The 24411-nt window shown below is 40.4% G+C and overlaps 1 protein-coding gene across 7 annotated transcripts in view; it reads left to right on the forward strand.

Moving 5' to 3' along the window:
* The window catches only part of LOC120525853 (transcription factor SOX-13-like), a 186389-nt gene that overhangs the window by 138969 nt on the left and 23009 nt on the right, over window positions 1–24411 (forward strand). For 5 of the 7 annotated variants that reach the window (XM_039748487.1, XM_039748481.1, XM_039748484.1 and 2 more), the window contains 5 exons: window positions 6223–6299; window positions 6839–6980; window positions 9943–10049; window positions 23312–23399; window positions 23629–23799. In XM_039748487.1, coding sequence (XP_039604421.1) covers window positions 6223–6299; window positions 6839–6980; window positions 9943–10049; window positions 23312–23399; window positions 23629–23799 — 585 coding nt within the window. The remainder of the gene's footprint in view (window positions 1–6222; window positions 6300–6838; window positions 6981–9942; window positions 10050–23311; window positions 23400–23628; window positions 23800–24411) is intronic. The other 2 variants (XM_039748486.1, XM_039748485.1) reach the window with 2 other exon arrangements.

Here is a 24411-nt window from a genome sequence, read left to right on the forward strand (position 1 = left end):
GTGATCAGTCACCAGAGTGAATTCACGGCCCAACAGGTAATAACGGAGATGGGTCACCGCCCACTTAATGGCCAAGGCCTCCCGTTGCACTGCCACATACCGGGTCTCCCGGTCCATCAGTTTCCGGCTCAGGTACATTACGGGGTGCTCGACACCATCGACGCTTTGGCACAACACGGCGCCCAGGCCTGTGTCCGAAGCGTCGGTCTGGAGAATAAACAGGAGCCCAAAATCGGGCGTCCTCAATACAGGTGCCGACTTTCGGGCCTTCTTTAGGTCACTGAATGCGTGGTCCGCTTTGTCGTTCCACACCACGTATAAGGGAGCACCCTTCTTTGTCATATTGGTCAAGGGTGCTGCTCTTTCGGAGAAAAGGGGCATTGACCGGCGGTAATACCCTGCTAACCCCAAGAAAGTCTGCACCTGTCTCTTGGTATTCCAACGGGGCCATTCCAAGATGTCTTTAATTTTCGAACACTGTGGTCTCATCTGTCCCCGTCCCACGAGTTAGCCTAAATTCTTGGCCTCCTTTAAACACTTTCGAGGATTTATGTGGAGGCCGGCTTTAGTTAGTGTTGTGAGGACAGCAGAGACCTGCAATAAATGTTCCTCCCAGATGCCGGAATAGATGACGACGTCATCCAGGTAGGTGGCACTATAGGACTGGTGGGGCTTCAGCACTCTATCCACCAGACGCTGAAAGGTCGCTGGGGCCCCGTGCAGCCCAAATGGGAGGACCTTGTATTGCCAGTGCCCGCTAGGGGTGCTAAAGGCTGTTTTCTCTTTTGCGGATGCCGTTAAGGGAATTTGCCAGTACCCTTTCGTCATGTCAAGAGTAGTCAAGTATCGAGCCGTACCTAGCCGCTGAAGCAAGTTGTCAATGCGGGGCATTGGGTAGGCATCGAATTTGGAGACTTGATTCAGACGTCTAAAGTCATTACAAAACCTCCAGGAGCCGTCCGGCTTGGACACGAGGACGATAGGACTGGACCAGGGGCTATGGCTCTCCTCAATGATGTCCATGTCCAACATTCGTTGCACCTCTAATTCCACTTCTGCGCGTTTTGCCTCCGGGAGTCTATAGGGTCTCTCCCGGACGTCTGTGACTATATCATGCGCAATCAGCAAAGTCCTGCCAGGTGACTCGCTCACTACTTCGGGGATGGCTCAGATCACCTGGGTTAACTCCTGCCGTTGTTTGGGCGTTAGCTCTTCACAGAGGTTAAGGGCAGACGTGCATGAGAAAAGGGAGAGGGACCTACGGGAGCTGGGAAGCTCCTCCCTGTCTTTCCAAGGTTTCAGTAAGTTTATATGGTAGATCCTCTCGCTCGGTTGACGATTGGGTTGTTTCACCAAATAGTCGACGAGTCCCTTTCTTTCCTTAATCTCGTATGGTCCCTGCCAGTGAGCGAGCAGCTTAGAATGTGAGGTAGGAACGAGCACCATTACTCGATCCCCCGGGCGGAACTCCCGGAGGACGGAGTTGCGATTGTAACACCGGGCCTGCGCTGCCTGCGCACAAGTCACGTGGTCTTTCAGGAGGGGTCTGATTTTTGTGAGCCTGTCGCGCAGTTGCGCCGCGTACTCCAATATGTTAGAGGAGGGCAGGGCCTCAGCCTCCCAGCCCTCTTTTAGTATGTCCAAAATGCCTCGGGGTTGTCGCCCATATAACAATTCAAAGGGGGAGAAGCCCGTAGAGGCCTGAGGTACCTCCCGGTAGGCAAAAAGCCCCAGCGGGAGGAGCTGGTCCCAGTTCCTGCCGTCCGCGTCGACTACCTTGCGGAGCATCTGCTTAAGCGTCTGGTTAAACCGCTCCACCAACCTGTCTGTTTGCGGGTGGTAGACAGACGCTTTCAGGTGTGACCCCTATTCTATCAAAGAGAACATCGATTAGGGGTATAGGGACGAGAGGAGCACGGTCCCTTCTGGGAATCTGGCGGATTTGACATTCCGGACAGGATTGGCAGAAGCGCCGGACCTCCTCATTAATCCCAGGCCAATAAAATCGGAGCTTAATCCTCTCCAAGGTCTTTTCGGCACCGAGGTGGGCGCCTAGGAGGTGGGCGTGAGCTAGCTCGCATATCTCCCGCCGGAAGGTACACGGAACTAGTAACAACTTCCGCACCTCGCCCTCGTGGGTTGCCACCCGATACAGCAGATCGTTTTCAAGAACAAAGAAGGGCTCGCGTGGTGTGGAACCGTCGGCCTGTGAGCTGTTTGGCAGAACCACGGCATTCCGGGCAAAGCGCAGGGAATCATCGTTCCACTGCTCCCTCTTAAATGAAGCTGGCGTGGATCGAAACTGGTGATCCAAGCTACCCAGAGGGTCTTGTGGCCTGGACCCCGGAAGAGTTCCCTGGCTTGTCCCTTCCCCAGCGGAGTCTTTCGGGTCTGGGTCCCTAGCTGAGGAAGCGTCCCCCGAGGTGCCAGCGCCACTAGGGCCTGCCCCAGAGCACGGCGTGGAGACCGCGGGAGGGGCGCCATGCCCCCTCATTACCAGATCCAACGAGGCCCCAGGAGTGGTAAGTGTCTTTTTTTCCAACCAGTCATGTCCCAATATCACAGGATAGGGGGGTTCGGGCAACACAGCGATCATCAATTTGGTTAACTCTCCCTTCCAGGTGATGTAACACTGTGCGGAACGATACGACTTGGTCCCTCCATGTACACAAGTGACTTGCAAGTGTTGCTTCAGCCACTGTTGCGGTAACACGTAACGGCGAGCGACAATGGTTATGTTGCTGCCAGAGTCGAACAAAGCCACCACCGCGTGCCCATTCAATAAAACTGTCTGACAGTAATACAGTGGAACCTCGGTTCATGACCATAATTCGTTCCAAAACTCTGGCTGTAACCCGATTTGTTTGTGAACCGAAGTTATTTCCCCCATAGGATTGTATGTAAATACAATTAATCCGTTCCAGACTGTATGAACTGTATGTAAATATATATTTTTTTAAATTTTTAAGCACAAATATAGTTAATTATACCATTGAATGCACAGTGTAATAGTAAACTAAATGTAAAAACATTGAATAACACTAAGAAAACCTTGAACAACAGAGAAAACTAACACTGCAAGAGTTTGCACTATAGCCTTATGACCTGCTTGCTAAAAACACTTTTTTAATGAGTTTTAAGCACAGGGAAAAAAATGAACATTTGAAAAATCCGTAATTTAATAAACAACCAAGAAAAGTAACATTGCAACAATGTACGCGCATGCCTGTGTATGTGTGTGTGTCTCTCTCGCGGGCCTGCGTGTGTGTGTGTGACTGTCTCTCACGTGTGTGTCTCTCTTAAGCACGCGCCTGTGTGTGAGTGTGTGTGTGTGTGTCTGTCTGTCTCGCGCGCGCCTGTGTGTGTCTGTCTGTCTCGCGCCTGTGTGTGTCTGTCTGTCTGTCTGGTGAGTGAGTGTGAGTGTGTGTGTGTGTGTCTCGCGCGGTCCTGTGTGCGTGTGTGTGTGTGTCTGTCTCTCACGTGTGTGTCTCTCTTAAGCGCGCGCCTGTGTGTGTGTCTGTCTGTCTGTCTGTCTCGCGCGCGCCTGTGTGTGTGTGTCTGTCTCGCGCGAGCCTGTGTGTGTGTGTCTGTCTGTTTGGTGAGTGAGTGTGTGTGTGTGTGTCTCGCATGCGCCTGTGTGTGTGTCTGTCTCGCATGCGCCTGTGTGTGTGTCTGTCTCGCCACCTTCTTTTTGTGTGTGAATCATATTGAAATCACTGAAGTATGAGCCTCGACACTGCATCTTGAAGCCGTGATATTTAGTATGAGAAGACAACTTAATGATTGTATTCTAATTCACTGGGCAGGTTGTTAATAGGAAAGGTCCACAGGCTTCTCCCCTTTAAGAAGAAGCTAATTCGTTCCTGAAAAACCACTTCATGAAATTAATTTTCAAAACCTAATTACAAGTAATTTTAAATAGAAAACATTTTTAAACATTCCATGGCACCCAAAATGGCCCAGATTTTTGTTCACATAACACAAACTACATAAAAATTCATGGAATTAGTTTAATAAGAATATTAGTTATTAAAATTTAAATTCTGTTGTCTGAATAATAATAATACTGCCTAGCTAGAACTTGCCCTGGGTAGACATAAGTAACACACATGAAAAAAGTGAGGGAACCACAGCACATGATGCACAAACATCCTCTCTGTAGTTTGCAGATCAAGCCCTACCTTATTTGGTAGGCCACCATGAAGACACTGTCTGAACACAGTGTCCGCACAGAGAAGAACTGAGACTGGGTTTGCGGGTGACCTACATCCAGCCCTGTCCTTTAGCACAGACTGCATCAGGGTGTACTTGGGATGACTGCATAGATGATCAGGTGTTAGCACCAGTGGCACACATTTGATTTTTCATATACACAAACTTTCATTAACCCAGTTGTTCCTAAAGCTGGGCAAGCCCTTGTTTTAGATAATTGACAAAGCAAGGCATTGTACATACTTTATTTGCATAGCCTATTTGTTTCCTGGTTTAATTATTGCAGTAACGAATGTGTCTAGCAAAATATATTGGAGTAAAAACACCTATTTGCATATGAAAATATAGTGAAGTAGAAGTAAAAAAAGAAGACAGAAAGCTTTATACTCAAGTGAAGCAGACATTTTTCCAAACAAACTCAAGTACAGTAAGTATTTGTACTTTGTTACTATACAACACTGACATCTACACTAATAAAAACAAATGCTGAATGCTTGTGATTCACATATTTTAGCTCATGGGAGATAATCTTTGGCTGCTTACAAAATCAGCACTGTAAAATGTCCCTGTGACGTTACGCTTGTAAATCATCTATTGGGCAGATTGACGATCTCACCTATCCATGTTCGCTTGTACAAAAAAAAAAGGTCTGTCAAGGCAGCACTGGTCATAAAGCTGAAACCAACCCTGGATAAGTTTGAATTTCTGAATTGAAATGCCCTGGGTGGTGAACAGTTACAGTATTTTGGCAATTGAAATGTCTGATGACAGCAAGCTACATTTCTAGGAAAAATACATTTATGAGAAAGGTGCTAAAAATACTTATAAAACACCTGTGAACTGTAAATGAGAGGTGAATAATGAGAGGACCAAAGTGGCTTTAGGGTTTTGGTCCAACCTGCTCCTTAACATGAGAACAATGCTTTTGGTTTGTCAAACATGCCATTTTATTAAATGTTCTTTTGGTTTGTGGAACATGTCATTCTATTAAATATTCTACTGTGTTTATTCATTATCATTCTGCTCTATCAGAATGACTCATACACATTCATTTTATTCTTAAAAATCAACAAAACAGACTGGTGGAATTAGAAGCTCTAAGTCCCTTAACTTTTTGTTTGCATAGTCGTAAATCTTGTCGCTTCACATTTCCAGCATGCTTGGCTTGAATCCCAAACCTGGCCATTATCTGTTGTCACAATAATAAGACAAAAAGAGTCACAAAAAGGTTTGGGTATCCCACCCCGTATATTGAAGTGGATTCCAAACAAGGTAAAGCAACAAATTTCACTGAGTTCAAAACAGAACTGGTGCATAAGTGGAAAAATGACAGTTTTAAAGGGAGGCAGAAGAAATGACGTCGTCGGGGCCGGAACCAGAAGTGGCATTATTAGGGCCAGGCAGAATCTCCCAAGAGTGGTCTGCAGGAGAAAAAGAAAAAGGGTTAATGCACTCCTTCCTCCCTCCTCTGGTCCAACATGAAATTTCCGTCATTCAAGCCCTTTAGCTGCCTCTCATGCGGACGTGTGTGACACTGTATAGAGTCTGTTTCTTGGCACTGTGGTTTTCCTTTCAAATCTCAAAGATGAATAAGTTGCATTACTTGGTAATGGAAACAAACACTCCATACAGGGCTGACTTCTTGCTTATGTTAGCCGTGCAAGTCTGACTTTGATTAAATGGGGGGATATGAGGGTTGGGGGTGGTTGAGAATGTTATAGTATGCATGTTACGTTGATTATTTGTATTTAATTGTTACTCTGGTAAATATGTAAAAACATTTTTTTTAATCATAATATTTACCAGTTGTTACTATAATTAATAATCAAAATGCTCATTAATTTGCATTTAACTCCATCTTTTGGCTAATCCTAGCCCTGCCATTGCATTGTTCCTTGTATTTCTCCTCCTACTAACTTTATTTCACTTTACCTCTTTTCATTTGTGGCAGAGTTTCCTACTGTTGAGCTCTTTATCCTTTCCTAATGATGCCTCCCTTCTGTTGTCCAGTAGATTATCCAATCCAGATGCTTCCCAATCCCCACTCTGCTCCTGTGAAGAGGTCAAATGGACCCGTCCACATGCAGGTATTGTATATATCTTGGCTTAACTTGGGTTGCTGGGTTTACAATTTGACCCGTTGATTTGTCCAGTAGGATAGGGAGTTCTTCAAAGATGTGGGAATTACTGGATTCAAATAGACACTGGGCAAAGATACTACAGGGCGCTCAAATGTCAAAATCGTATGAAAACAGTAATCTTATGGAATTAAGTAATGTGTCCACATAGATGTGAGTAAATGCGGACTTCTGACAACAGGGCTGAGAGCTGCCAAAGCAAGTGCTGCTCTCTATGTAGAGTGAAACTTGAGTGTATAAGTTGCCATCTTGAACAGTAGCTCTGAATTCGTTTTGGGGAGTCTTCATTTCATTCACTCTGTGACCCATTGTATTTGTCTTCACTGGTTTTGAAATTCACACATTTAGCTGTGTGTATTAGAATATAAAAAAAAATTATTTAGATATTACTTTTCCTGTTTGGTTGGCAGTTTTGAACCAATGAGCATGTGATGAAGTTAAAGAATTTCAGTTATCATCTAAATACTTTTATACTTCACTGAATCCAGGAGGCATCTCAACCACTTAACCTTACGTCCAAACAAAAAGGCCTGGAGCCACGGAAATCCTCCAGCCCCCAGTGCCTGGATGTGGGCTTCGGACAATCATTGGATCTTCAAAACAGCCCTACTAGACCAAGCCTTCCACTGGGTAAGTGCAAGAATCCCAAATGTCATTGCACATTATTGTGTTTTAACATTCAGATGAAGACAAAAATGACCATATGGATAAAGATATTCAAATAGATCATTCAATGGGTTTATCGGTATAGAACATATGCAATGACTAAGCAGCACTCGCTGCAAAAGGACTTATCCATCCATAAATTACTCATTAATTTGGAAATTGTAGACAGAATTGATTATTACTTATTTGGTTGATGCATTTATCCAACATACACTATGAAATACAATTGGTACATTTCTTTTGGCTTTCCTGTTGGAGGCAGGTCAAGTGACTTGCACATGGTCACACAGTGTCAATAGCAGGATTTGAACCCACAACCTTAGGACTTGAAGTCCATAGCCTTAACTACGCAGCCACACTGCCTGTCTAGATATACAGTACTTTATTTTATTATAACAAAAAACAACAGACCCCTTTAAATTCACACCAAAATTACCTAAAAGGAAAAAAAAGAAAAACTTCTGACTTGACTAAGGATAAAATAAATAGTCACAGTGAGGCATTATAAAAGTGTATTGTCATAGGTATAAAGGAGCCCCAGTAGCATTTCTCGACAAATTTCTGCTGAATAATTAATTGGCTAAAAGCATTCAATGTTAGGGTTCGTTTATACTTCACGCTCAGAACGCGTAAGCACTCGTGTCATGGCCACCACGCCTTCCCAGTGTTCATTTGATGCGTTGTTTGAGCACGTCCTTAGAAATTAATGCAATGCGTCTGCAAGTTGCAGTACCAGCAAAAAGTCAGGGGACGCAGTGTGATAAAAGTCGAACTATGACGTCAGAGTCTCTGTTTACTATCTACATGTGACAGAAAGCCGCTTTGGGAATCCTAAAGGATCGATGTGCCTGCTTTGATGTTCGATAAATGTTTCGATGTGGTGAAGCAAAATGCCAATATATAAATGCATTCGTGGTGCTTTGATATTCAAGCATGGCATATTCCCGATTGTAATGACACGATACATTTTAAAGTCTCACATACCATCTGCTGTGCCGTCTTTATTTTTTTTTTCTTTTTGCACCATCACAACAGCATCAGAATGTATGACTGCATATTTGAACCACAAAGAAAAAAATTCAGGGCATGGTGAAAACGTCTATTATGTGATTGAAGTGGAAATTTCGGCTTTAATCTCGAGATGTCCAGTTTAACCTCGTAGTTTACTTTATCATTAAAGTAGACTGTTGTAAACGTCATCTTAAAATCAACCCAGTTGTTAATCGCCATGTGCTTTTGGGGCTTCCTCCTGAACTGAAAGCAGCAATCGCCACACATTCAGAATCCTTAGATTTATACTTCATATCATTTTCATGATGAAATGCATTAAAGTATATATGTTACATTTTACAAATAAGTCATTAACTTCATTTAAATAATGAATACTGATAATAATTACACATTTTGTGACTGCACAATCTGCTTCACAGGTATTCACATCCTTTCTGTTCCCTGCCTGGTGTTTGCATGTTTTCCTGATGGGTTTCCATAGTGTGCTCCGGTTTCCTTCCAAAGACATAAAGTTTTGGAGTTCTGGTGATGCTAAAATGATGCTAGTGTATGTGTGTATGTGCACGTGTCCACCTTGTGATGAGCTGATGTCTTGTCCAGGGATTTTGTTTCTTTCTCGTGCCTGATGCTTGCTGGAATGGGCACATTCCCGTATTGATGGATGTAATCATTAAACATCCTTTTCAGTGATAGTGTGGTAATTCACAAAACAGCGAATCCGAACGTTTTCTCACCGTGATGATATCTTGCACTGCCATCTGGTGAAATCTTCCAGATTTGTGTAAGGTACACGCGCAAGTATAAACAGTAAAACCCTTCTGTAGCAGTATCATGTGTTGCATTGTGTGAAATATAAACCTGGCCTAAGTGTGTCACAGAGAGGATGTGCAGTATTGTTCATAATGGCCTGTAGGCGGCATTTACCCCATGGCCTGTGTGTGGATAACTATGCCTTATCTAAGTGACAGGAACACTGTGCTGTAAAACTTGGCACTGTCCTTCGGTTGAAGATGTAAAACTGTGGTCCTGACTGACTGTGGTCATAAAAGATTCATGGTATGGCTGTTCACACTGAAAGCAAAGGTTGGTGGTGCAAGAAACAGTTTTTGAATTAGGGGTATTAAAATGACTTCTCCTCAGAAACCAGTCCTAGAGCCCCTACTTTTTCTAATATACAGTATATAAATAATCTAAATGGGAATATAAATAGCAAGCTTGTTACATTTACAGATGATACCAAACAAGGAAAAAACCAGAAGATCACCAAAAATTAGGCACATCATTACAGAAAGATCAGGGCAGAGTCCAAGCTTAAGCAAATGTAATTTAATATTAGTACACACACAGTAGGAGGTGTAAAACCATACAGAAGCCATTAGGAGAGCTAAGGAAATGTTAGGTTATATACACACAATGTGTGGAGTAGAAGTCAAAGTAGGTTATGCTTGAGCTTTATGACACACTGATGAGACCTCATCTGCTGTACTGTATGCAATTTTGGTTCCCATGGTGCAAAGAACCAAGGTAGATTCCAGATCTTCAAGGTATGAGTTATAAGAAAGGGGTTTATGCAAATGGAGCTTAAAAGGTTACATGCTTGACATGTTTTTACTTTATCATTATGGGTTATTTGATGTAGATTGATGGGCAAAAATGGCAAATTTATCCATTTATAAATTAATGTGTGCAGAAGGCATCTGAGTACTTTCTAAATCTGATGTAAATAAAAAAGTATGGAGACAGCTGATCCTGTAAACAACCTTGGATAAGGACATCAACTAGATATAAAATATAAAAGTCTGATTTAACAAAAAAAAATCTGAAGTTAATATATGAATGTTGTGAAAGGAATAGCATTTTCTGAGGGTTTATTAACACGTTTTAGATGCCCTGCGTATGCTTCTTGTTTTCACAGGATTTCTTGGTGAAGGAGATGCCGTGACAAAGGCTATTCATGATGCTAGACAACTGCTACGTAGCCATGGGATTGATGGACGTGACAGGGACAGCTCTGATCGAAAGGTAAAGTCTACTTAAACGAAGCCTGACCTCTGAATTGAGTTTTTATAAAAGAACCCTAGAATCAGCTGTTATGTTTTAAGAAACAACATTTTTTATTGGCTCAGATAAGCTTTGTCATCCTCTGGAATTCACTAGTCCAACTCACGGTCACTTGTCTGTAAATATTAGTAAACAAACCAATATTATAGCAAATCCCCCATGCTTTTGCAGTTCTTATTATGTGATTAGCACTGGTTGGGTTTCATCAAGACAGTTTATTGTTCTTATAAAAACATACCAGAGAAGAGAGTAAAGCTACAACTGCTGAAAGAGCTGCATGCTTGGCAGCTGAGCGGACGTCTTTATCCAACATTTACAACTGTTTGCACAAATTCTTTACAGAGGGAGCACAGTCAGGTTAAGTCAGTTGCTCAGGATGACCTAGTGAGTTACTGAGGGGAATTGAATGGGCAATCTTGGGGTTTAGGTACTAGTGTCTTAACTGCTCCACCAAACCCACATAGCAGTGGATGGTTTAGATCAATGTATCTCTGCGTTATGAGCCAAGCACACTTCCACTGTGCTACACTGTACAACATATCGATGAACTGATTGATCATCCTGAATCCATTAATGCTGACATGTCAACAGAGGCATTTTAAGGAGAAAATGTAGTATAATGGAGTCCTGAGCAAATTATGACCGACCATATTATACAAGGATTAAAGGAGTGTGTTGCCTAAAGATTTTTGACTGAGCACATTATGCATGAATTAAGGGTGTTCTCTGCCTAAAGTGTTTTGACCGATCATATTATACAGGGATTAGGGGTGTTTGATGTCTAAAGACTTTGATCCTAACTCTGGAGGCAGCTAAAGGAAAAGGGTAGATACAGCGTTAGCATTTAATGAGAGGAATGGGTAACTAGCCACCCTCCTTCTCCATGTGCCAATTATGCTGGTCTTCAGTAATACTGAAAATTGCTAAATTTCTATATTTGATGCTGAATTAGGGTCATCCTTGACAGCCCTCTATCTTTCAAAGCATACATTAATAGCATTACCCTGTCTACATATTTTCACCTTCGTAATATAAACCATCTTCATCCATTTCTTATCTAATAGTACTGGTATCCTTGTACATGCTGTGGTAACATCTTGCATTGATTACTGAAATTCTATGCTGGATGGTCTTCCTCACAAGCTTTGGCATAAGCTTCAGCTGGTTCAGAATACTGCTGCTCATTATTATTACCTGAACCGCCATAACAATTTGAATGCCTCTGAATCCCTGTTAAATATCGCATTGATTTCAAGATTTTGCTATTGACATTCAAAGCTCTTCGTAATCTGGCACCCCAGTATCTCTCAGATCTGTTACACATTTATACACTTGCTAATACTCTTAGATCTTTTTATTCAAACCTCCTTGTTACACACTCTGTTCATTTATTTAATATGGGCTTTAGATATTTTAGCTTCATTGCTCTTAGTCTTTGGAACTCCCTCCTTCAAGATATCTGCAGCATTGATTCAGTTCCCAATTTCAAATCCAGACTTAAAACTTATCTTTTTATACTTGCCCACTTCCCTGATTTTGCTCCTCGACTATATGGTTTTATATACTTTTATTACATTTACATAATGATACTTTATTTTAATTGTTTTTATTGTATTGTTTTACTTTTGTTAGGTGTACTTAGGTGCCATGAAAGGCACCTTCAAATAAAACAAATTATTGTTATTATTATGTTTGTGTATGGGCCTACTGTGATAGGACCTACATTAAATAATTTGTTTTTTTTTATATGCCATGCTATTAATAATTAGAATGTGTATTTCATGATGTAGTCTGTTTGGGGATGTCGTTAAATATTTTTGACATATGTTGACTTTTCTAAAGCCAAAGCAACTAGCCAGTATGCAAGTGGTCTAAACATACTGACAGTGATCAGTAGCCATTAGACTGGCAGCTGAAGACAGTTGCAAGCACCTATTTGAGTGGCCCTTGGCTATTCTAAACTGTGTAGTAGGCTGCCGCAGCAAGCCTTTGGTCTGGAAAAGACTTTGCAGTATAAAGCCATTTTTTATGTTAGAATTTTTATGTCAAAACTAAATGCATTCCAACATGTTAACTACATTGCAATGCAATGCATATGCACATGATGGGTTTTCATTTTGACACGTGGTTTTCGTGTCAGTTTAAAATACAATACAAAACTGTATTGCATTTAAATTCATGTCTAAAGATTGCATGTGTTAACTAAAAGCAAAGTTAAATGCACTGCATTTTGCTTAGTGGCTGCTCTAAGTGTAATGCAATTTGATTCAAGAACATGCATTATTCAAGCCAAAACTGAATATACTTGTAATGAAATGATTACAGAGTCAAAAGATGGGGCAGCAGGCATCAACAGTTGGGGTAAGTGGCATTCCTTTCACAAATGTATACACCCACTGCTAAAGATCGCTAACACGGAGTTGATAAGGCAAGGGATCCATCGTCTTATTGAAGAGTTGGAAGGTGTAATTCCATTCTCTTCCATATCAATTGGCTGGTGGGAAGGGCTGGTAAATCAGAAGCAGCAACAGGAGAAATATTTCCAACTACTACACTAACATCCTTAGAACACAATTGAAAAGCTAATGCCCTGAGGAGCTGCAGCATACGATTATGTACATCCATACTCCATTATTCCCCCAAATATGCTTGACTTTCAGTAGAAGAATGAAACCATATGATATAAGGCGGTGATTCCCAACGTGAGCTGCACTCCCTACTAGGGGTCAATTTGATTTTTTAGGGGGACAATTTGAGAATTTAGGTATGCTAAATTTATGAAATGAAAAAACAGAAATTCACTGTTAAAAATGATAGAAAAAAATAAACAAATAATTTTTATTTTTTACAGAAACATTTATATTTTTATATAAAAATAGAAGGGATGGTGAAGAACCCTTTAATTTATGATTGTACAACTGGTTTAGGTTTTTCTACTTAGAAATTGTTTTTACCATTAAAATAATATAAATTGCAACAATGATTATAAAATTTTGCAATATAACCAAAATATAAAATGATCAAAATATTACAGAAAAAGCTGTCATTAAAGTTATTTTATATTTATTAAATATCACGTCGCTTATTATTTTTTTTCAAAACTGTATTTGTTGTTTTTTCATATTACCTCATATTATATATATACAGGAGATATATATACTAGCAAAACACCCGCGCTTCGCAGCGCCGAAGTACTGCATTAAAATTTTTATTAAGAAGAAAATTTAACTTTTTTAAACTGAGGGAAAATATGCCAACAATTATTTGTTAAGGATCTCTTTGTATACCATGTTGTCAGTTCGGCCCTCCGGTTGTAACATGACCAAGCTGTGCGCTGAGCTTACTCTTGAGCATGCAACTTACAGTTGGCCATGTGAACAGTAATCTTGTCTCAAATCTCACAGCTTGGATTGCTGCTGTCATAATCGGTTTGAGTTTCATGGTTTGTTTCAATTATTCATTTGCATGATTTGTTGTATTGAAGTGACATTCGGCATCTGTCAAGCGTTGCAAGTGTCCACTACTGAAATCGTCACCTGTGAATCTAAGATGTTTAAGAGGCATTGGCGGTTGTCGAAAGGTATAAAATATTTGGCCATTTCGGTACACTTGAAAGCGACAACCGAACATTTCAGCGGCAGCGATCAACTCACATGCAGAACCATAGGTGAAGGGCTTAAGCATTTCACTCTTATAGTGCTCCTGTGTAGAATAATTATCTCCTGTACCGTCATCAGTCCACACCTTGAACCTGTCCCAGTCATTCAATACATAAGACACAATGTTCCTCCGGATATCAAGAGTGTGAGAGAATGGAAAAGGTAGGTGGTATCTCCGGGCATGGAAACCACTCGGTAAGTGATAGTTCTTTGATCGATAGTGATCATCTCGATAGACATGGTAATGGGGGCTGGAATGATAAAGGAAATTGGTACCTGAGCAATGTAAAGTAAGTGTAAAATACCTATACAATAACTATAATTGTAATAAACAAACAATAAAACAGCGGAGAAGCTGTGGATTAAACAAAAAGGCTGTAGTTATCAGTAGGGAGACGTGAATCCCCGTGGCGAAGCAAGGAAGGGAATGTAGAGACTGGAGCGACGGACAGCCTTATATAGGCAGGCAGGCAGCCAACAACGTGGGAGGCGTTGGAATAGGGGACCCAACGCCGCCTCACACGGTGACCGAGCTGCAGGCTATGGGCGTATATATGTACGTAAGTAGGATTCAGTTAGCGTTGGGAGCCTGTGTACCAAATTTCTTGAAGATGGGCCCATAAGTAACAAAGACTGTTGAAAAGTTCAATATGGCGGCCAACAGTGGCATCATACCACCGAAATAAGTACCAAATTTCAGCCTGCTACCTACATGGGAAGTTGGAGAATTAGTGACATTGGAAAGTTCAATATGGCGGCTGACAGTGGCGTCATACCACCGACATAAGTATGTACATTGGTTTCCATTAAAAGTTCAATATGGCGGCTGACAGTGGCATCATACCACCGAAATAAGTATGTACATTGGTTTCGGTTAGTGCAGGGAAGCCGCCTACCAAATTTCGAGAAGATGGGGCCATAAATAAGAAAGTTCAACTTGGCGGACGTTGTTGACCGTTATGACCGTTACGCGTAGAATTTCGAAATGAAACCTGCTTAATTGCTGTAAGTAAGCTGTAAGGAATTGGCCTGCCAAATTTCAGCCTTCTACCTACACGGGAAGTTGGAGAATAAGTGACGTTGGAAAGTTCAATATGGCGGACGTTGTTGACCGTTATGACCATTACGCGTAGAAATTCGAAATGAAACCTGCTTAACTTTTGTAAGAAAATTCAATATGGCGGCTGACAGTGGCGTCATACCACCGAAATAAGTATGCGTACATTGGTTTCGGTTAGCTCAGGAAGCCACCTACCAAATTTAGTGAAGATGGGGCGTAAATAAGAAAGTTCAACTTGGCGGACGTTGTTGACCGTTATGACCGTTACGTGCAGAATTTCGAAATGAAACCTGCTTAATTGTAGTAAGTAAGCTGTAAGGAATGAGCCTGCCAAATTTCAGCCTTCTACCTACACGGAAGTTGGAGAATTAGTGATGTTGGAAAATTCAATATGGCGGCTGACAGTGGCGTCATACCACCAAAATAAGTATGTACATTGGTTTCGGTTAGCGCAGGGAAGCCGCCTACCAAATTTAGTGAAGATGGGGCCATGAATAAGAAAGTTCAATATGGCGGTCGTTGTTGATCTTTATGACCGTTACACCTAGAATTTCGAAATGAAACCTGCTTAACTTTTGTAAGTACGCTGTAAGGAATAAGCCTGCCAAATTTCAGCTTTCTACCTACATGGGAAGCTGGAGAATTAGTGATGAGTCAGTGAGTCAGCCAGTCAGTCAGTCAGTGAGGGCTTTGCCTTTTATTATTTTTATATATATATATATATATATATATATATATATATTAAGGGTGCAACGATACATGTATCGATATTGAACCGTTCGATACAGTGCTTTCGGTTGATGCGCATATGTATTGAGCGATACAAAATTATATACAGTAATCCCTCCTCGATCGCGGGGTTGCGTTCCAGAACCCCGCGATAGGTGAAAATCAGAAGTAGAAACCATATGTTTGTATGATTATTTTTATATATTTTAAGCCCTTAGAAACTCTCCCACACTGTTTGTAAATATTCTCCGCACAGTTATACAGTAAACCCTTGTTTATCGCGGTTAATCCGCTCCAGACAGATAAATGAATTTCCACGAAGTAGGATTCTTTATTTATAAATCTAATATTTTCGCAGTTAGAGCATAGAAAACCTGTTTACGACCTTCTAAATACGTTTTTTAACATTATTAGAGCCCTCTAGACATGAAATATAACACCCTTTAGTCAAAAGTTTAAACTGTGCTCCATGACAAGACAGAGATGACAGTTCTTTCTCACAATTAAAAGAATGCAAACATATCTTCCTCTTCAAAGTGCGCGTAAGGAGCGGAGAATGTCAGAGAAGAGAGTAAAGTAAACAATGAAAAATCAATAGGGCTGTTGGCTTTTAAGTATGCAAGCACCGCGATAAAGCAGTGGCAATGAAGGGATCAATGCGAAGGTAGCCTTTCAGCATTTTTTACAGGAGCATCCCTATCTTCTAAGCAAACAGCCTCTGTGCAAAAGCCCTCTGCTCACATCTCCTCCGTCAAGCGCAGAGAGCGTCAGAGAGAGAGAGAGCGCGAGATTAAAGCAAACAATCAAAAAATCAATAAGTGAGCTTTTGGACGCACCTCGATAAAGCGGCATTTCTTAGAGGAGCATCCGTATCCACTAGGCAAAAAGCTTCTGTGCAAACAACACCTCAGCACACACCCTCTCCGTCAGGCAGAGAATGTCAGAGAGGGTGAGATAGAGGCAGAGACAAGCAAACAATCGAGCACCGCGCAGGAGGCATATCTAATAGCATTGAGGAGTTTTAGTTAATATGTAATACGTGCTCTGATTGGGTAGCTTCTAAGCCATCCGCCAATAGCGTCCCTTGTATGAAATCAACTGGGCAAACAAACTGAGGAAGCATGTACCATTGGGTGTGTTTGTTTTATATTCTACCAAGTATAGAAAATACAGTCAGGGATCCCCAAATAATGCAGAACTGTATGTGGTTGATACCTTATTTTTAGAACATTTCAAATGTTTCAAAATATATTTAGGAAGGCATTTCTGTGCAATACATATTTTTATTTAAGTTGTTTTGTTGTATATGCAGCTAAGTGCTAGCACTCCAGAAGATGAGTGTGAGGGGAGGTCCATCAGAGAGTGGTTCATTTTATGGGGACATGATATGTTCAATATGCACCTGAGAATATACCCCAGAAGAAGGGTATAGCATAGCTTTTATTTTGGAAAGGGACCTTTCTCTGTAATAAACTCGTTTCCAAACTCTTTTATTTTTTTATTATTTTGTTTTTTCAGCAACATTTAATTTAAAAACTGTATTTTTGAGTTAAAAGAAATATATATAATTTTAATAAATTACAAATTAAAAAGGCATGAAAATTTTTTGTATCGAAAAATATCGAACCGTGACACCAAAGTACCGAACCGAACCGTAAATTTTGTGTATCGTTGCACCCCTAATATATATATATATATATATATATATATATATATATATATATATATATCTCCTGTATATATATCCACATATATATAGTTTATATATATTTATATATATATATATATATAGTATATACATATATATATATATATATATATATAATTTGATACTATCCGTATGTATGATGTTTGTGTCAATACCTCAACTCAATGCAAGTTAGAACCATGCAATGGGACTCTGCCTCTGTAGTTAGAACATAACGTGGCAAACATGGATGCAGTATTGAATGATTGGCTAAGAATGTTAGAGTGCTTCAGTGATGCCACTGGACGGCCGAGTATAGTAAGTCGATGTTGGTTTGAGCAGATAACAGTAAGTTCGGTTGGCTTTTGGAACGTTGGTTTGGTGGGGTGTACTTTCCAGGACGAACATCGTCAACTGACTTAAACCCTTCGACAGCTCCAGAACCTTAGTAATTTATAACGTATCGCCATTTGCTTGGTACATCAAAATCTATCTTTGGGTAGTTCGGTTTTGGCATCCGTCCTTCTAACATCTAATGGAAAACTGAGTAATGACAGCTGGGAATTAATAACGGTCATTGTTTAAATTTTAGCCGATCTCAGATCTAAAATGACCACGCCAACATAATTATTACTCTGACTTTGATTAGAGCCATAAAATACGGTTTGTTTTAAAAATTTGTTTGCCGGAAAAAATCAAATGAGGTCCGCCGAAGAGCTGAGTTCACATCTCGCAACCCCGTTTAAACAGGAAGCTCTTTGTTACATCGGCCGAAAAGGTCTATTTTAAGCACAAATCAGTGCCATGATAACAAAACCATTTCAAGGACTTAAAAAAACAAATAATTATTTGCAGAGAAAGTATGGATTTCACAAATGTAGAATTTGTAGCCCGACTCGATTGGGCTCCCAGTCGCTCGAATATATATATATATAATATATATATATATATATATATATTTACCAATTTCTTAGTGATTTCTTTGTCAGTACTTCAACTATCCTTTCCCTCTTTTATGTCCATGTTCTTTGGAAGCTTGTGTAGACCAAATTAATGACATTATGGGCTTCATCCACGTGAGTAGGAGTTCACCTTTTGAATAGGTAATAATAAGAATAAGGTATATGTTACAGTGGGGGACAAAGGCCTAGTGGGGTATGGCCAAAAAAGGTTGGGAACCACTGAAATAAGGTAATACATTATTTAGGCAACTAAACATAACAATAAACTTTATCAGCAAGACCTAAAACATACTTGTCACTGTTTCAGTTAATCACTCCAAATTGATGAAAATTATGCTTTCTGCCAGAGCACAAAATACTGTTACCTCAGCTGTTGACACCCCTTGCTCCAACTTTTGATGCTGATTGGTCATTTGATTACATTCAGTTTTGGCATGATTAATGACCACTCTTGAATTGAAATACACTACACTTGGAGCAGCCTCTAAGTGAAATGCATTATACTTGTTTTACTTTTAGTTATCATATACAATATATGGACAGGAATTAAAATGCAATATGCTTTTTATTGCATTTTAAAATGACACAAAAATTCCATACCATATTAAAAAGCAATCAATCATTTGGTTGATGTTTTTAACTATGACACGATAAAACTGTGTCAAAATGTGTATATACATGGCATTATGAAATGCATGTTGGATTGCGTTTCATTTTGTCATGAATAATCTTTCATAATTTAAAGGTGAGTATGATCTTTGTAGGTAGCTGAATCTTTTTCAGATCGGAACAGCTTCACACCATCAGAGATATAGCTTGCAAAACCTTTGTCCAGAACTTTGTGCGGCCCAATGATTTAAGGAATTAATAAACAAAAAGCTGCCAGTTCAGTTCTTACAGTGGACATACTGTGTCATCCTGAGTGAGTCCCTGCCAGCACTCCAAATGAAAAATATACGTACAGTATTTGAACAATGGTAATCATAACCTTATACTTGTAAGGCACCTTACTGTGTTGCCCATTACAATAATACAATAATATTAAACTGTATATATTAATAAAGTTTTTTTCTTTGCTAGAGTCCCTTAATGTCTCTTGTTACAGTGTAACACAAACAAAGCCTCTGTTAAGGTCTTGTTACACAACAGTAACTGACGCACCATAGGTAGTTCCAGTATTAAGGCGTTGTCATCAGTGCTTTGCAAGTCTGACTAAAACTAAACATCATGCTTGTTAAGTCATGCTGTACAGAAGTAACTGACTACTAGATACTCTTCGCCTTATTCTAAAGTGTTATCCATTTGTTATGCAAAGTGAATCAGCACCACAGCATGAGTAAACTGAAAGTGTTCCCATTCATAGAAACATAAAACCAATTGTACTATTCGGTTGCTGGAAAGTCATTTTGTATTAGAGAATTGTTATGTATGAGCTTAGGTAAAACTGAACTGGTATGGCTAAGGTAATTCATTACCTTTCAGCAAGCCATCTGCTTGTGCTCTAGTTGTACAAACTTGTTACCATTTTGATAATGAAAAAAAGTGCTTTGGGAAGACTAAAAGGTGCTATAAACATTGACGCCTTTTGCCCTTATTAATGAATATTGTAATCAACAAGCAGAGACAGTAAGAAGTATTTGGGCACCCAATTGAAATCTCAAAAAGATAAAAAAAGCACAAGTAAGTGCATTAAGATGTGTTGTTTCAGACAACAGTTCTTCCAACCGTGAGATATTTCTGCAGGAAGAGGCAGGTCCAGGTGGACAGACACGAAAAGTAGTGTCAGCGGTGTAAAAGCCATCAATTGCCAGTCAGCAGAAGGAAGAACAGAGACGGTGTTATCACAGAACACCAACCCCTGGGTCATCAGAGAATTCCCATCACCAGAGTCCTTCACTGTCCCCTATGCGCATATGTATGACTCTATATATCTGCCTGTTTAGTAAAATTCTGAAATACCATGTAATTCCAGAAACAGTATGCAAGATGTGGGTTAATTGTGGTTTGATCAACCATTCTGGATGCCATGATGCCATGGCTGTAGGCATATAAAAGATGGTGGCACAGCACTCCAGTTATCCAAGCATTATGATAATTCTAGTGACTTGCTGTTGCCTTGTTTCTTTACTTTTTTATTTCTGACCCTTGCTTTTTATATTTAGGCCACAACTTTTCACTTAACATCTTACTCTAGACCTCCTGGTTGTCCTTTTGTGTTGCCCCTTTTCAGGACAAGCTTTTGCCAACTATTCTTTTAAGGAAAAGCCATCTTGTGAAGCAGAAAAGTACATATCTATTCCCTATAGTGTCAGCGATGAGTGTGCAGCCTTAGATGTTGGGGAAGAAACCCTAATGTATGTGTATTATGATCGCTGGACACGTGACCAGAACTATTAATTAGGTGTAAAGAAACCAGGCAATGACAAGACTGCTCAAAGATGTATATTAGTTAGGGATCTAACCAATGTCAAAGTCAGAAAATAGACAGGACCAAATAACCAAAACCAATAGGGAAAGCAAACACGTGTGTTGTGAATGGCACAAGGTTGAAAGCCAAACATTAAAACTGCACACTAAGGCTTATTTATAAAAAAAGATAAGTATTGCTAAGATTTAGAAATGTTTGAGGGATACTGAACCTACTGCATGGCGCAGTGTTCATTACCGTAAATACCAGTTATGTCACTAATCCCCTTTCCTACGTCAGTGTGAAAAGAAAGTAACACATTACCAAAATGTCATCAAGTAAATAAATAAGACAAGATGGTAATGAAAAATAATATCCTTAAAATGAAAATTAAAGTTAAGAACTAATGTCAAAAATGAAATCCCCACTAGTGATGAGCAAACTCTATGATTGCCTCGAGTTCAGAGAAATTATAGAAGTGTCCACAAATATCGCCAAACACAGCAAAATGCATTGAAGTCAATAGGGAAGGATTAAAGATGATTGCACCATTATAATTTAGTCAAGTCAGCTAAAGTTTTCCTGAAGGCTAGCAAAATGTGTGCTAACTATACAGGACCGATTATTGTGGCCAGAAAGGCAATCGCAGCTGTGCAGCATCAGTACCAACTATTGCACCATCATGCCTCCGTGAGATCAATGAAGAAAGATCACAGTCAGAGACGTGCGATCATATATTTTATCATCACAAAGTGGAAATACCGAAATCATAGTCGAAAGTCAGAAAAAATACATAGCTCTTTTAAAGACAGAAAATTCAAAGTGTCGTGTCATGATAGAAGCGGTATAGCAGGGAGGCAGAAATTCCAATTATAAACTTAATTACCAGAAATACATAAAACAGAAGGCTAAATGGATTAGCTGCCCCTTCTAATGTCAAGAGTTGTTAAGAGCAGCTTTATAGGTGTTTTCATTTTTTACGTTATGATTTCCTGCACATGTTTCTGTTGTTCTTTAAACATGCTGATGTTTGAAGAATGCAACAGCAGCTGTTGTCATTATTATTACGGTTTTATAAATGAGGCTATCAGTAACTCAGTTTAGATTAGATTTTAAATTCTATGAAGTTGAATTAAGCCTCATTGTAATTTGGGTCCCACACCCACGGTCATCACCTTAGCATGGTGAGGCTTGTGCTCCTTTTGACCGGTCAGAGCTAGGTCGTCTGCAGCTTTGTGCTCCTAGTGGGGTCTCCTGTAGTGAGCAAGTTTGGACTGAAAGGTCAGACAAGGAATGGTTCACAATTACCCTCAGTACAAACTAAAGAATAGTGTACCCTGCCTGGGATAGGTTTATCTGGAGTCAGGCCCAGGGGTGCTGTTCACTAATGAGCTCCAAGTGGTTGGGCAACCCACATAACCCAGGTGAGTGTCAGGTGCTGTGCTGATTTAGTTTCAGGCATAGGCTGGAAAGACCTACATGGACTAGGCCTTTGGCAATGGAGATATTGTAATCAAGTTTTGCTCATTGCCACATCTGATGGTGACCTTCCTGACAAACTCAAGCGATTTGCAGTCAAGTGTGAAGGAGCTGGGGTGAGGATCACCACCTCTAAGTCTGAGGTCATGGTTCCCTCTTAGAAGTGATTGGAGTGATCTCTCCATGTAAGGAGGGAACAGCTGTCCTTAGTGGGGGAGTTCAATTATCTCAGGATCTTGTTCACGAGTGATGGAAAAACGAAATGTGAGATTGACAAGTGGATTGGAGTGGCAGCAGCTGTTCTGCGGGTATGCTGTACCAGTCAGTGGTAGTGAAGCAGATGCCGAGTCTAAAGACAAAATTTTCGATTCAAAGGTCTATCTAAGTCCCTGCCCTCGCTTATGGTCATGTGCTGTGCATAATGACCGAAAGGATGAGGGCATGAGTTCTTGATAGGGTGGCAGGGCTAACACTCTATGATAGGCTGAGAAGCTAAATGGTTTGGAAGAGCCTTAGAGTAGAATCAATGCTCCTCCAGACCAAGAGGAGCTAGTTGAGGTGGTTTTGTCATTTCATAAACATTCCCCTTGGGCAGCTTACCCTAGTGCTGTTCTGGGTACATCATACTGGGTAGAGACAATGTGGCATTCCCAAAGGGAATCCTTATGCTGAAGAGATTAAACCTCTTGACTGACCTGAGAATATCTGGGAATATTCCAGGAAAAATTGGAATCTGTAGCTGGAGACAGGGAAGTCTGGGCTGACCTACTTGACTTGGCTTGCTGCCATGACCTTCACCAGGAAATGTGGTTTTACAAAATGAGATAAGATGTAATTTGGGTGACAGCATGGTGCAGTAGTACTGACTGATCACTGTGTATAGGGTGGTTCAGTTTTAATTATGCAGTTTTCATTATGCTGTAACTTATTAAGTTTATTACATAGACAACCACCTAAAAAATCCTGGACCATCGAGAAGTGTGCAAACTGAAGACATGAAGAATCATCTTTGCACCGAATTAGAATTGTCCCCGCATATATCAAAGTCATCCAGACGATCCGGATCTGCATAATTAGATTTGAACCACCCTATATGTGGAGTTTCTACATTCTCCTCTTGTGGGTTTGGGTGTTGCTCATTTTGGATATTTGCATATGTGTCAGGCGTGTGATATCTGTGTGATAGGGTAAGCCAAATTTTTATTTTAACATGTTGTTGCAACGTTTTGATCAATTTCAGGAGGATATAAGAGGGGAACCTCTTCGTACAAGAGAGCGGACAGAAGATGGGCACCCCCGACAAGAAGACAACAGTAGTGACTCTGAAGGTTGGTGCAGGGATGGACAGGGTTATATTGATTGGGACACACCCCTGGTGTCCTGGTGGTACTTCTCCTTACATTTAATTTTGTGTATTTTTGAAACTTACAGTCTTTAACACAAACACTTACTGTATTAATGTAGGCTATATAATGAAAATCTCAGCATCAAGGAAAGAGTGGATGAGGCAGTGAATGATTGCCAAGCATAGCTTGTAATGGTTCTTTGGTCTCTCAGCAGGTGGACTCTCGGGCATAGGGTCAAGAGGCTTTCCGGATTCCAGACCACCATCTGCTGAGCATATCAAGCGGCCTATGAATGCCTTTATGGTGTGGGCTAAAGATGAACGACGTCGCATTTTACAGGCCTTCCCAGACATGCACAATTCTAGCATCAGCAAGATACTAGGTGAGTTAGGACAATATATTTTTCAACTACATCCTTGTATAATAATGATGTAAGTCCTTATGGACAATTTTCAGTTCCTTCGAGGTTTTATTCTTTATTGAATGCCTTTGGTGGCAGAGAAAGAGAGTGCATGTAACAAACAGCAGCAACTTTGCAAAGCTTATTTTAGCTGTTGCACCTGCTGCTCTTTCATGATCTCCTGGGGACCCAGGGAGATGACACCAGCTGAATGCAGACTCATGTCGCCTGTGCTGTCACTGCTACTGTTCTTCATCCTGCATAGCTACTGTTTGCCAACAATGAAGGAAGAATGAATTGTTATCTGACTGTATCACATACCATATCTGACGTCAGGATTAATGTAGGTCAAGTTGAAGTATTTAACAATTGTTGGTAAGTGGAGCAGAAGGAAATGTATGTATTAGGTGCTCTTATTTGCAGACTTGCTTATTATTTGAAAATTCTTTACAGTATGTTTATGTTCCTTTGCATTACATATGTTGTTAGATTGTTTTTAAATTTGATTTAAGTGGTTGAGCACCTGCTGAAATCAGAATGACCCTCACTGGCTATGTTAAAAATAAATTCACAATTGAAGTGATGTACAAATGA

Source organism: Polypterus senegalus, chromosome 3, assembly GCF_016835505.1.
Source record: "Polypterus senegalus isolate Bchr_013 chromosome 3, ASM1683550v1, whole genome shotgun sequence".
In the NCBI taxonomy this organism is placed as follows: Eukaryota; Metazoa; Chordata; class Cladistia; order Polypteriformes; family Polypteridae; genus Polypterus; species Polypterus senegalus.